The 14,681-nt window shown below is 46.6% G+C and overlaps 1 protein-coding gene across 4 annotated transcripts in view; it reads right to left on the bottom strand.

Moving 5' to 3' along the window:
- Positions 1-5,138: 5,138 nt before the first annotated feature.
- BOK (BCL2 family apoptosis regulator BOK) overlaps positions 5,139-14,681 on the bottom strand; it is a 34,395-nt gene continuing 24,852 nt past the window's right edge. For 3 of the 4 annotated variants that reach the window (XM_074878088.1, XM_074878087.1, XM_074878086.1), the window contains 2 exons: positions 11,379-11,542; positions 5,139-6,282 (listed from right to left, as the gene is read on the bottom strand). In XM_074878088.1, coding sequence (XP_074734189.1) covers positions 6,157-6,282; positions 11,379-11,542 — 290 coding nt within the window. In that variant the 3' untranslated portion in view covers positions 5,139-6,156. Of the gene's footprint in view, positions 6,283-11,371; positions 11,543-14,681 lie in introns of all 4 variants that reach the window. The other variant, XM_074878089.1, reaches the window with a different exon arrangement.

Genomic DNA, 14,681 nt, shown 5'->3' on the forward strand with positions numbered 1-14,681 from the left:
GATAGCATCCAAATCTGCTATAGCACATTTTGGAAAGCATTGCCCTCTCTGGGAGAGAAAACAACCTGCTAGGTCAGATGGCCATGGGGGTCAGACACCTTTCCCTAGGAGCTCTGGCAGCAAACCTACACTTCAAGCGTGGAGGGGGAAAGCCTGACAGCACAGGCAAGGGGTTTTGCCAGCAGAAGCTTGCCAGGCTTAAAAAGGGCAGTCTGGCCATCTTCTAGCTGAGAAAATGAGAGCAAAGTATGTTCTAGCAGCTTACCAGCAATTTAATTTCTCTTTTGAAGTGTCAAGGAGATCAAAATAAAAGGCTGGTTTTGTTTGGGTTTTTTTAATCCCCTTCTTAGATTACCAGAAAATCCAGACTCAGTTCTGGTGGGAAATGGGAACAAACTGTTCCTGTGGCAGCCACTGCACAGCCCCTGACTCACGTCTCCACGTTAGGAGTAAAAAGGCGACGCCGTGATGCTGAGAGGTCTTCAAGTTCAACTTCTGGGTGGCTCTATGTAACCTGGACAGTGTCACAGAGCATCGGGAGAATGGGTCTGCATCTCAGGGACTGGCTGCGGGACCTCCAGCTCCTGCCTAACGAAAGTCAGGCAAGATACTGCGAGGGATTGCCTTGTGCTGCGGGACAGAGAGAGCAACTGCAGGGCCTGATCCTGCCAAGCGGCCGGTCCTCTTGGCTCCCATCAGATCAGTGATGATGAAGGTCCTCGGTATTGCCCGTAGTCCTCCAAAATCCAAACCGGTTGCCCTTCAGTTGACTGAAAGGGACTCAAGATCAAGCCCAGCGCCCTGTTCCAGCAGGGGATGCGGTTGTTCTGGAGGTAGAAAACACACCTTATCTAACTTAAACGTGGAGCTTAACAAAATTATGAGTGAAGGTCATGAGATCTGTTCCGTCCTTTTTCTCTGAGCTTAGCTTCACAATTCAGTTTTTGACAGAAGTAGAGATGTATCACCAAGTCTTCCTGCAGTGATGGAGAAGACAAGCTCTAGTGCTGTCTGCTGGCCTATGGGCGGAGAAAAGAGATGAAGTTTACTCTGAGCTAAAGCTCTGAAATATGCTTGTAAGAAGCTGGAAATTCCCTTCCCAACATTTTTTTTTTCCCTTCTGTGAGAGGGGAAGCTTTTTTTTTTCATCTGACCTTGCCTGGACACGGACTGCATGTCCTGTGATTGACCCAGGACCACCCTATTTCCCACAGACTCTGCTTGAACGTGCAATGCACTTCCAGGTCCTGGGTGACAGTGTAAAGTTCAAGCAAGGATCACTCTGTTTAACTGTGCAAGGGGCTCATAATCCCAGTGGGTGAAAATGTTTAGAGTTAAAAAGGTTACAGGCTTTTCTGAGGGAGTATTTAAACTCCATCTGTCAAACCACTTGCATAGAAGAAATTTATAGACTCTGCCAGTAGTACATTAAATTACTGTTTTCTTGTCTTCAATTTAGTAGCATGCATTGTTTTCATGTTGCCCTAAGAGAATAATTAATCTGTGGCAAATTTATGCCTATAAAAATTATAAATACTAGATTTAAAAAAACAACAGCAGTAAAGAAATTCAAGGAGACACGTTGATGAGAGCCGCATCAGGAAGGCTCTTGGCAAAGCCATCGGAATGCCTCAGGGGCTTGATCTTCTCAGAAAGCCATCTAAGGGACTCGAAACCTGCTTCATATTCAGTTTAATTGTGCACAAAAAACCCCCACTTGCAGACTCTGCATATTAAAAGAGAATAAAAAAAAAAATAGGCAGAGCTTTTTCTCGGGGTCTAAACAACAAATTTGAAAATGAGGAAGTTTGGTATTGCAGTTTTCCAGGAAACCTCAATGTTGCTCCCTGACGCTATTGTTCCATACTTCAGTATATAATACAGATGCAAGTCTGATAAATTAAGGGCTTCACAGACTGTTTTCTTTCCATTTACAGGAGAAAAAGCAGTGCAGGAACACAAGTGACATCTGCTGTGAGACCGAGACCACTTCAGTTTCTCTAGTTGCTTTGAAGAGGGTGAACCTACTGCAAATGTTTGACAAGGGAGAGGTATAAGCAAGGCTGTGGTTGAAGCAATGTCAGGTCTAGGACACGATAAGCACTGCTCAAATGCAGTGAAATACCCAGGCCGAGGCGGCTCTTCTGTTCCCTACCTTTGTGATAAAGCAAATATTTCCATTGACTCAATGTAGGTTTATTACAAAGAAACAGAATGAAGACGGCGCCGGGGAGGGTGGGATAATCCTTACCAGAGCAAGTTCATCTGTGAACAAAGGAGTGCTGAAGCTCAGGTTCCTGCAGGCTCAACCCTGCGACCTTGGCATTCCCCGCTCTATCGATGCACAGGCCACTCTCATCTGCAAAATACTCCACATCCACTAAAATATTTAAGATGCCATTTCCCCATCTCCAGCCTTCTCTCCCTCCTCCCGCTACTCCCTAGGCACCTCCACCCGGCCCCCACTGCCACAGCCTCCCCTCCCCTCGGTGCCCCCAGCCTGTTCTTTGCCCCCAGCCAGGCAGGAGGCAGCCAGGGCCTGGCTGGGTTTTACATGTGCCCAGCAACTGGTGCCTAAGGGGGCGAAGGGCAGGCACGCTTCCTGGCACTGCCCCTGCTCCTGTTGTGACTGCTGCCCTTTAGCAAAAGGGGAGGAAATTGGGCAGTGGACTGGAAGGTGATGGGGGACAGTGTGCAACAGCACCCCAGCCCCCCCGACAGTTTGTGCTTAGGTATGTCTCAACGGAGAACGTTCAGTGTGAGAAAAACAGCTTAAAAAAAAATGAAGGCAACTTTCACTACAAGCCATTTTCTCAAGCGGATAATTGGAAACACTGGGGAAAAAAAGGTGAGGTGGCTAGTTTGGGGGGGTTCAGTTTTTAATGCTGTAAGAGGAACAACAGACAGGCTTTCAATATGAAGAAGCATAATAGTACTAATCTTGGTACTTAACATTCTTGCTTTTCTTTAACAGCTAAATAAATTAGACACACTCCTAGGACCTTCACCAATCATATGAAAGGAAAATGTTTATTGGGGTGATAAACAACCAACCCTGATGTCTCCCATCAGGTAGGACTGGACAAAAGAGAGGAAGGAATAGAAAAAATCATAGAGCCACAGAACTGTTGGGATTGTAAAGGACCTCTGGAAGGACTCTGAAATGCCGAAATATCACAGCTATAACCGAATGCAACATAAATACTTGGCTGAATATGGCTCAAAACTGTCGCTTCCCAAACGCACGGCGGTGTGTGCAATTCTGATGGCTGTTTATTTTGGTAGCAAGACCGGTGCCAATGTGGTTAAGGAGTGAGAAGGGTAAAAGTATCATCCTAGCTTAACACGAAGTGCAGGACATGCAGCACACTGCTCAGCTCTGGTACACACGTTGCAGGGACTAGCAAATGCACCAAGACAGGCAAAAGCCAGAGAAGTCTGAATTTGTGGGCAGCTCCACCACCTCTTCATTATCAGCAGTTTCCAGACTGAGTCTTTGTCTGCCTGCCTTTGTAACCCCCTTCCCACCCACACACATTCCTTTCCAGCAATGCTGCTTTATTTGGCTTATCATTATCTTTTTGTTAAACCCACTTAATTGGTGCATTTAACTCTTTATGTTCCTTAATAGTCCCTCTGATATCACTGGTTTACTGAAAAAGCAGTCATAGCCTCAAGTATTACATTTCAAAACAGCATCTAAATTGAGAAAGGTCTTGACGGTCCAGTGTTTGACTGTGCTAGCTCCATCAACTCACATACACTTCATAAAACACCAGGCACGATAAGGCAAGCTGGACTTCATGAGCTGCAAAACTGTCCAAGTCAAAGTCTGCACACAACCAGGGTATTTTCAGAAGTCCAAAGTCTACTTTTTCATAAGCTCCTTCAAGACAACGAAGCTGCATCCCCCTGCAATGAACTACAGGGCTTCTACTGCATCTATTGCAGAGGAGAGGCGATCCTCACTGTGCTGCTCAAAGCCTGAGCAGTTTAGTTCACCATGTAGCCTATACCTGGTCTAAGTTTCCACAGCCACATCTATCAGGAATCTAAGGAAGAAAGTCCCAGGTGGGAGAGGTGTCATCAAAACCCCTAATGCCAATATGTCAGGAAGAAAAAAAAAAAAAAATCCTTTGGCAATTTGGTTTTATTCAGGGAACTGCTGCAAGCTTTACAAACACAAAAATGCACCAACCTCAGGGTACCATCAGCTGCAACCACACTGGGAATTTTGTCAGTATAACACCACCCCCAGCTTTTAATAGTGTAGCCAGAGTCTGCCTAGACCCTGTCAAAGGCAGCATGCAGCTTCGACACAGAACAGGAGGCTTTTTCCTTCTTGGTGTTTTTGTTGGGGGATTGGGGACAGGGGGAGGTTGTCTTTTCAGGGTTCTGCTCCACAAGAATTACTTTACTACAGAAAAAGAACTAGTAGACTTTGCTGGTCAAGCACCCTTCACTGTGAGTGTAGTACTGGGGTAAAGCTGGGCCCAGTACTCCTACACCAAGGCATCAGCAGAAGAGCAAAAGGCTAGCCCAGACAAAAGCAGGAGCGTGCAAGGGTATAACCACCTCCATATCCTCTGCAGGGGGTTCTCTTGGTCAGAGCACAGCACTACTGACAGCTAGCAGAAACCTGTCACACAGCTATAACCAAAAAGTAAAGGCTTTGCTTTATTTTCAAACCCATTTGTAACTTCTAGACGGGAACAGTAAAGCCCCTCTAAACACAGGGTGTGGGAGGGAAATCAGGAAAAAAAAACCCACCACAGCAAAATCTCCTGTAATGCCACATGTTCTTAATCCAGAAGAGTGTTTTTCTGTGACGCCATGCTCTTGGGAGCAAGGCACCGAGCAGGGTGTCTCCCACAAGGCTTTGGCAGAGAGGAGGCTCCACAGCCTTCCCCTGCTGCCAGCGGCAAGGCCCCGCTTCTGCTGGTGAAAACAGCACGTTTCTGACATGGTAACAACAGGGGTTAAATTCCCAGCATGAACCGGGCGAGTTGTAGTTTTAACACGTTAACATGTTCTACCAGGGGAAAAGTTGAAGTATTTTTAGCATGGCCTGAGTGTTTGTCTCTGCACTGTTCTGGCCTTTTTTGGAATTTTTAACTCTGGAAACAAATACAATACCCTTTGCAATAGTGAAACACCACCTATTTTCTTTTATTGTTTGCCACAAAGAAGACTGCGAGTTGTACTTCCGAAGACATTAAAGGAGAAACATAAATCAGCTACTTTTGACACAGCTTTCCCCCTTCACAACACCAGACAGTTCACTTACTGTTTCCCTAATTCCTGCTCATGCCCCCCAGCCTTTCCTACTTACATGTTGCTTAGCTCTGATGAAATCTCAGTGGAGAAAACATTTTTCTTTATTATGAAATTCAATCCCAAGTGTTGCTTGAAGGCGTTGCCCCTTGCTCTCCTGTTTGAAATGGCATGTGAGCGCAGTAAGAGGGGTCAACAAAATATTGCAAACTGCATCACATGCCCCTCACACAGCCACTCAGTCTGATTTCCAAGATACGACTGGGAGAAGCATCTGATGACAGTATGTTTGTTTCTATCACTTTAAAAACCCACAGCTGCATTATCCCCTCCACCGTGCTACGCTGGGGGCAAAGCCCAGCAAGTCCAGTTAGGCATAAAGGAGGAGATGGAGTTTAAGCACAAATGTAACAACAAGAATTGATGCAAAGCGAGTCTGAGGACTGAAAGGGGAATCGCATGGAGTGAAGGAGGGACTCTTCCCCCTCTCCTCTTTTCTATCCCATTTCAAATAATATCCCATTCCTCCTCCCCTCTGCCTGGCACTAGCATAAGCATGCAACACAACTGTAAGGAACAGATATCTGATAGTCCATGCTGCACACAGCTGCAATCAGCGTGCCCAGGGACTGGCAACATCCAGGCCACACACACAAGTCACTCGGGGAAACAAGACTCTTGAAAGGATTAATGATGAGAGAGGCTCCTGTGGCTGCAAAAAGGAGACTGTGGTTGATCATCTGCTCCCAGCTGAAGGGAGAGGAGAACAAGCCTTTTGTTTGTCCTGGTTCTTCTCTTCCTCCTCTTCAGAGATTGCCATTATCACTGCTTCTGGAGTTGGGGAGGAGACGGGGTAGGGGGGCTGCACCTGGCGACTCGGATTCATCTCTCAGGCAGCAGGACGAAGAAGATAGCCTTGAGGAAGTGACCAAAGCTGCAAACAGCAGCCACGAGCCAGTGGGAGCGAAGGCTGGGGTCAGTATTCACCACGCATTTTGTGATGTCTGCCTAATGAGGAGGGAACAGAGATCGTCAGGGAGAGATGTCCAGAACCACATCAGCCACCGCTGCAGACTCTCCCGGCCCCGCAACCCACGGCACTATGCCACCACTGCTGCAGCACCACTTTGCCACATTGTCAACGGCCACAAATGCTTGCTTTGACACTTCCACCAACTGCAAGTTATTAAATCAGGCTCAAGAGTTCTGTGAAACACACTTCCTTCATTCTGCATCAACAGGGTGACGTATCCCCCTTTTCAGCCACCCCTGGGGAAAGAAACGCTACAAGAACATTGTCAAGCATTTTCCATTTTGAATAGCTAAATAAAAGAAACTTTCCTCCCCTTTTCAAAAGAGCTAGGAAGCCTTGGCAATATCAGCATTCTCATCCTTTTCTGTAAAGCAAGATGCTTCGCAGAGGTTGTCCTGTTTAATATCAGCTCAAGTTGCTTGCACTTTTTCTCTTGCCTTAATGTTTTATTTGGAACTCATTCAAGCAAGCCAACCCCCAATTTAAATCTAAAGCAATGCAAGCTTTGTTTGTGGAAATATGTATGCTGGCAGAGATGCCTCCCAGACGCGTGGGCCAGATTTAAAGATCCCTTGGGCAGCTGGTTTCAAGTATTAACAAGAATAGAAGCTGGCCTGCAATGAATAAAAAATAACAACAATCCAGCAAATTCATGAAGACAGGATCTCAGCTGTCATTGGGAGGAGAAGGTGGAAAATATCTTGAGGGCAAAGTGAACAGGAGAGAGGTTGATAGAAAATTGCATCTTCTGGTGGGGGAAACAAACTAAAGTTCTGCCAGCAATGTAATTGGGTTTGTGGTTAAACACCAGCCTAGGACAAGGAGACACGGACCGCAGTTCTGTAACAGAAGGCACACCATTAGCACATCAACTCGATGCGGTGTTCAGAAACGACTTTTGGGTGTGAACAAGAATCGGGTCACAAGGAGGACAAATATTCATCAGCCCCAAAACCTTTTTCTTTACAAGCTTAGCTCAGCAGTCTTCCAAGTTTGCCTTCTGACACAAATTTCTCATTGACCAAGCAGAAGGAAGTCAGACTCTCAACCCTGAGACGTTTCTCCCGTAAAACAGGACACAAGAGCTGCTGAATATTGCAATAATCTTTTCCAGTATTTCCACCTGTGTTCAAGACATGGGTGAGCCTTGGTAATAATTAGAAGAAAAGAAAAGGGGCACTGGAGGGATAAATCCCCGTGTCTGGTTAGCGAGTACAGCTGCACTAACCCACTCCACCATCATCTCCAGACCAAAGGTCTGTTGACAGCAGCCTCAACAGCCTCCCACGCAGTTCCAGCAGTTCCTCCCTCACGAGGAAGTCTGAAAGGCTGGCGTGCTGAATCACCACGCACCGCTGTTCTCTGGGGAGCATTAGGAGATGCTGAGCCAGAATAACTGACAAGTAGAGACTGCAGAAGGAATGAAAACAGGCACGCAGGGATGGGAAGAAACAGGATGACAGGAGGAAGCTGAATCAGCACATGGGGTGCTCCTGAGGCTGAACACGAAGGTGTGGAAATGCTGCTGCCTATAGCTACAGAAGCACGAGCAAACATAGCAAGCAGCCAAGATAGCACATAACAGAAGATGCTGCAGTGTGGTACCGGTGGTTATAGGTACTTTATCTGTATTGTGGAGGAAAGTAAAATGGGTCTGCTTAAATGCTTTCAGTGGTGGTTTAGCAAATTCACCCTATTTGAATTTGAAAAAAATCTGAACTGATTCAGCCTGTCCAATTTTAGGGACCAGCACGTCCCTAAAGCAGCCGTGTCAAGCTGTCTCTTCAGTCAAGAGAAGTCATGACATACAAGTACCTGTCTGAACATGTATTCAGATGTTACGGCAGCTGATCAATAAGAAACTTAAGCTCTGAAGGGCTTTAGTGCCTCACGCCAACCAGTGTAAGGCCCAAATATGCACATCGGGTTGATTATAGCTGCAGAGGGTTAACTTCCACATGAGAAAGTGTGAACTCCTTAAAGCTGTGCTATACTCTACCACTGGCAATGACCTCACTGCAGCTAATGAAGAGGAGCTGCAGTCAGAAGCACTTAACGAATTTGTAAGGTGCTTGCTTAGATAAACAAAATTGCTCGGCTGTTTAACAATTGCCTTATCTATTGTTATCCAAATAAAGCATACCTGATAAGGCACTGGAATCAAAAATTTCAAAGCTCCTTAATAAAACAGGTCTTTGAGTCTTGTGAGGCACTGATAAACTGTTGCAATGACAGTTTGATCTTCACCTGTTAATTATTCAAACAAGTTAAAGTCCCATTCTTCTCTGTAGCAAATGTATATAAAAAAAATAAATCTTTCTATTCTACTGTAAAGCCACTACTGAGGCTGCAGACTCTCCCCAGGGAGAGATGATGCCTCAAAGGATTAAACATCTGTTGTTTCTCCTAAGAGGTTTGTTCTGGGTTGGGCTTTGGGGCAGCAGGGTCTTTCTCCACCCTACAGAAGCAGTACGGGAACCTACTGCTGAGTGGAGACTTTCAAATGCCTTTCCAAGGTCTCCACAGTGGCTTTTCTGAAACAGCTCAGAGCAGGGTGGTTTCTCTTGGCAGCCTCAACCTGAGCCGATGCGCAAGAGACGGGGGCCATGTGCACAGGGGAAACATGGACGCCGTGCCAAGACAAACTAACAACCAACTAGGTCAGGCAGCGGATGAAAGGGTCCCCACTACTGAGCTGTTTCGTCTGGCCCATTTGTGAACAAGGCTGGGAAATTTCACGCTGCAGTGCCTGGATCAAGAAGAAGAACATTCAGGGAAGCACAGCATAAGATGGCAAGAGGATTAGCAGCCTTTCCGCAGACTGAAGGAACCACTTATTTCTAGAGGGAAAATATCTCCTTGTTGCAGCCCAAAATTGCTGATAAGGGTACTGGAGACATGCTGTAATCAGTTCAACCCAGCAGTCATTTTGTTTGATCAGGGACAGTGAGACTGGCTTCCCGTTCTTAGGGCCAGATCCCAAGAGCAAGCAGTGTAGGTTCAACAACTCCAACAGAAACACGTTGGCCATCCCAAGAGGGAGGATCAGCAGAAGGAGCTAGCAGTGGGCAGGATTTATCTCATCAGCTGCAAACAACCGCTTCTGGTCTGGGCATGGGTTTTGTGGCTTGTTTGCTATGCAACAAACTTTCCAAAAACATCCATTTGGAACTATCAAAGCACCCTGTTTTGAACTCTAGTAATGTCATACAAAAATTAAAACCAAGATGCTAACTTATCAGAACATGCATATTTTACCAAGACAAAGAAAAAAATTAGTTGAAAACTAGGAGACATGTTCCTATGTGACTTTTCAATTTTATTGAAACTGGATTTTTTCCAAAGGAAAAATTGTTTCAGAGAATACATTTCAACCAGCTCTACAGGTACCCAATTTAAGTAAGCCTCAAATGACACCGAGGCAGGGATTTCACAGGCAGAAACAGTGCAACTTAATCAGTCGCTTTCCCAGGATATCCTCTTCTCCTACCTCGGCACAATTATTTGCACAGACGCAAAATGTAACATATCAGGGCATTCAAATCAAGGGTTACTTTTCAGCCCAACCAAACAGTTCCCTGACTCAGTTGGCCTCAAGGTCACACAGTTTTAGAGAGGGCTGGGATGATTTAAGGTGGCTATGACACTTAGTAAATGTAAGGGATCCAAAATGAGAACAATGCTACATTATGGTGTAGGGGAGAACTTTGTAGAGTAGGGCCCATGGTTGGACTCGATGATCCCAAGGGTCTTTTCCAACCTGAATGATTCTGTGATTTCCAGTTGCCCTTCCTCAAAAAGATGCCATCACTCCTGGAGAAACTAGGTGACTGAATCGGCTCCAGGCACACTTAGGAAGTCTCAGCCCAGAGAAGCAGTGCTCAGTTTGGAAAAAGACATTCCCCTCTCTCCGGGTCTCTGTGGGGTAAGGAGCCTGCCCATTTTCTGCTGGCTCAGGAATAAATATCACCTCTTGGAAAGAAGGGAATTTGCTGCTGTGGCTCAGTCTGGAAAGAGTGCATGCCTTGGGAACAAGATGTCCCATGAGCTCAGTGGTGTCATATGGCAATATTTAGCTCCAGGCAGCATCTGCCAGGCAGTACACCAAAGTGCTTTTGGCTGTATCACTCCAAGGAGTGTCTACATCTCTGCCAGAAAGGCACAGAGACCCTGGTACATACGCACATCCCCCAGCTGCCAGCTGCTAACACAGCCAACCAGTCATCTCAGTCTCCTGGGAGGTCACTAAAACATGTCTGGCTATTCCACAGCACCAAAGTAGAGCTCTTACTCTGAACCATCCTCCGCAGGAACATTGTATTTCCCATTGGGTATAGAGAGAACCAAAGAAACCAGATGCTTAAAGCCATATGATATGAAGCCACACTCCAATGCAGAGCAGCACTGTGCCTTACACACAGTCTCAGAGCAGGCCAGTGACAAAGCCACGAGCCCTCCCGCTGTTGATGGGTTTATGAGTGCTCTACAAAGCCTGAGTGCACTACAATTTGAGCTACATCAGAAGAAGGTATTCATGGAGCATCATCAGGGTCAGGTCAGGTAATGGCACAAACTACCAGGTTTTAATATGCCTCTAAAATTCCTTACGGTGGCAAGTCACATTAATATACTAATTCCCTTTGACTTAGGGATGTGGGGCAGGTGAAAGGGGAATTCAGTTGGCAGGCCTAATTTTTTTCATTTTCTAGAAAACAGCTGCCCAAGAGAATGACCCCTATTTACGATCTCCCACTATGACTGGCTGGCAGCTCCAGAGATGCTCCGGTCAGGAACAGAAGAGGCCCTGGTGGGTCAGGATTGAATTAGCCTGGCACAGCTACACAGGAAGCTGAGGACCAGAATAGCTGATGTTGTCGAGGACAAGACCACAAGGCAGTAAGAGAGCTCTGTGGTGTCTAGCACAGGTGTAAGTAGGACAGGGCTGTGGAAGAGAATCTCATTCAATGTTTTTCTACATGAAGCTGCAGTGTGGGCACTCTCACTTTCATTAACGGGGATATTTTCTGGTCTGCGTGTGTGGAAGCAAGCTTGCTCAGACAGCACCTCTTACCCAGCCTCCTCTCCTTCTCAGCCATGCCACCAAGGTCTTGCGGACAAACTCTCCCAGGCAGTCTACGATGGTGTGCACCATGGCTGGCTGTGCGTGCCGCACGCAGTCCACCGCCAGCCCCGCTGCCACCGCATAGAGAGACACCACCTTGCCCCATGTTATGCCTATGAAAAGAAGAAAGGTCATTCAGATTTACACACGCACACGTAGCTCAGTCTTGAATAATCAAAGGAAGCAGCCCTCCTTTGTTACACATGCCCGTGTTGCATGCATGCAGCTCTGAGTTCAGGTGCAGCCGCAGTTGTGCATGCTCACCACCGTGGCGGAAAAGTAATACTAGGGGACCAGGATTGGGGAAAACTCTCCACCAGGAGAAGCAGAATTAAATTATCTGACCTGGGCATACTTTGACCCCCGTCAGCACTGGGTGCACAGCTTTGGAAAAAGCAGCCCAAAGCCATCAAAAATGTGCACCACCATGGTTTATATTGCCATTAACTCTCAGCCACGCACATGCTGCACAGCAGATGATTGAATTCAAAGAGTTTGAGCAACCTGGGGTTGTTGTCACTGGCAAAACTCTTAAAGACCCTTAAACACCCCTGACAAAGCATTCCTGTTTTTTTTCTAGGTCAGACGAGACTGTTCTGATGTGACACACAAAGCACACACGAGATAAGCGTCTTCAGTCACTTGTACCATGACACAAGAGAAAAATAGGGAGGCAAAGCTACAGAGCCAAGAAGGTTGGCGTCCTCCTCAATATAAGGGGTATGGCTCAGTTTCCACCTGAAAACCAGGCAGCTTCAAGAATTTTGCCGCCCTGCCTTCAATACTTAACATCGCATATCCTCTCCCACTGAAGGCAGTACAGGGACGGAGTGTCAGTCAGTTATCTAATCTCCCAGAAAACAGCCTTCCTGCTAGGCTGACCCGCCAGCAGCAAATGCTCCATGGAAGTTGTCCCAGCAGCAGTCATCTTCCTGTTAGTGCTAGCAATAAGCGCTCGAGCTCAGTTCTGGGTACCAGCCAACCTCCCTGGGTCTCCCCTGCACTTTACCAACACCACTAGGCATAAATCCACCATGCTTAAACATTGCAGCCAGCAGTCCCTCCTCAGGCTTTTATCAGGACCAGTGACCTGGAAATGCAACCCTTCTGCACCCATGCAGCAGCATGGTAGTGTGCCCATGGATTTCCTTTGGATCTGCTAGATAGTTGAATTCCCCCCCGACTTTATTATCTGGAGTAGCAGTATTTGACAAGCATACTGTAAAGTATTTTACAGTGTTAGGTCTCTATGGAATCTGACCAAGGTCTCTCCCAAATGTAGCCAGAAACCAGGTGAAGTTTCAGTATTTAAAAAACACACAAAACCATTCTTGCTGGGTTGAAATAAGAAAGAAAAGGTGAGAGGAAGGAAAGATTAGTTCAGTCACTAGACCTAAGGACCAGAAGGTCCTTAAACACAAGATCAGAAAACTGGATGTGCTCAGCAATCTATCAGCTAAGAAAGCAAACCCTTAAATACAATTTAGATGAAGAGTTTCTCTCTTTCCTTCATCACACTCCCAGATCCCCAGGCACCCTGACCCATCTCTTTGGGATGGAACTCCAGACTCCTCACGCCTGTTTACAGTGCAGCAGAGCTCCCCACATTCCTTTACAACGCGTGCAGGTTTCAGAGCATTCCCACTTAGTGCCTCAAAAGGGATGCTCACACTAACACTTTTAGGAATTGCTTTCTTTTTCTTTTTAATAAAAAAGTACTAAATTTTAGAGAAACTGATCAAATGTCAGCCACAGGAATGGCTTGTTAGACTGAAGAAAATCCATTCAATGTTCCAAAAAGCCATTTTTCACTCATGACTGATGTAAGATCAAAATCTGCAGATGACCTTTTTGTGAGGCTCTGTAACAGCAACAGCAGTAGCTCAGTCTCTTGTGATACTCTGTCCTTCACCAGCACAATCTCCAAGATCAGAGTAAGTTATTAATATAGCTAAATTGGTGGTTATTCTGATTTTATCTTCTGAGTAGGCCTTGCGGTGTCCCTTCCTCAGAGCTGTCACTCAGGAAATTCACTGCCTGTGTGGTATTCACAGTATTTATCTGCCTTTCTCACATTGCGTGTCACCGTGACAGCCAGCAGAACGAGTCAGAAAGAGGCTATGAAACCACATGAGAAAATAATAGAGAGCTTCTCCTGGCAAGAAAGGGACTGTCCTGTTGCAAGTTAATACCACTCCACCCGATGAAAGAGGCTTTAAGGTGTTACCCCTTGCTGACCACAACTTCCTGGACCAGAGCCTCAGCTGGCTTACACTCAGCTTTAGTTTTTACAGTTCTTCATCCCTGCAGAAATGTGGCTCCTTGTACCTTGAGTTGCATGAACGAAAGTTACCCAAAATTCCAGGGAAGAGTTCACTGGCTTATTCCCAAGCTTTTACTGACAGTGTTCTTTCTTAAATATCTGAAGCAGGTCCATTAAGCTTTGAGATATTTATATGGCACTAACTAAGACTGACAGGGGGCTGAGGCCACCCTGGTAGAGAAAGACAGCTACACTATTAACTTTGTTTTAAACCCAAGTTTCTCTTTCCAACAGAAGAAAAGTGTATCCACAACCTATGAAAGGTAAAGGCTCAATAGATCCATGATTTCCCTAATACACAGGAAAGCAGTTTGCTCTACAGACGTGCCAGTCCAGGGGTCTCCTCCCAGGGAGGATGCAGCCCTGCAGCTCTGGCTTCCCTGCCAAGGTTGCTACATAGTGCTGCTTGCTGCAGGACTTGCACGAGGTGAACACTTGCCCAGCGCACAGGCAGAGCCCCTCTCCCTTTCACACAGACAGCAGAAAGAGGGCAAGCTTTTGGCTGATGCTTATCGTGGTGATGGATGTGGAGGGCTCAGTGGTCACTTCCCATTATCCTCCTCTTTACAGAGCTTGCCTAGAAGGGTCAAACTAATCTTCCAGTCTGCTTTTCCTGTTACCAGCAGAGCTGGGCCAGGGGGGTGAGAGAGGAGGAAATCCCCTCCCAATTTCTTTGCATGGAAACTCTATTGCCATTGCTGGAGGCAGAAGATGGAGACAGCTGGCTGGGCTCCTCACTCAAGACAGCAGGGCACGGCTTAGGCTCTTGTTCGCACAAGATGTTGTAGGGGGAGCCCTGAAGCACGCAAAGAGCAGACACCTCTAACAGCTGCTCTAGACCAAGGCTGGGCCATGCCTGTGGCTGGTCCCTCTGCCCCAGGTGAGCTCTAGCAGCCACCCAGCCCCAGGCAGGGCAAGGCAGGGGAACA

The sequence above is a fragment of the Strix uralensis genome, chromosome 9 (assembly GCF_047716275.1).
Source record: "Strix uralensis isolate ZFMK-TIS-50842 chromosome 9, bStrUra1, whole genome shotgun sequence".
In the NCBI taxonomy this organism is placed as follows: Eukaryota; Metazoa; Chordata; class Aves; order Strigiformes; family Strigidae; genus Strix; species Strix uralensis.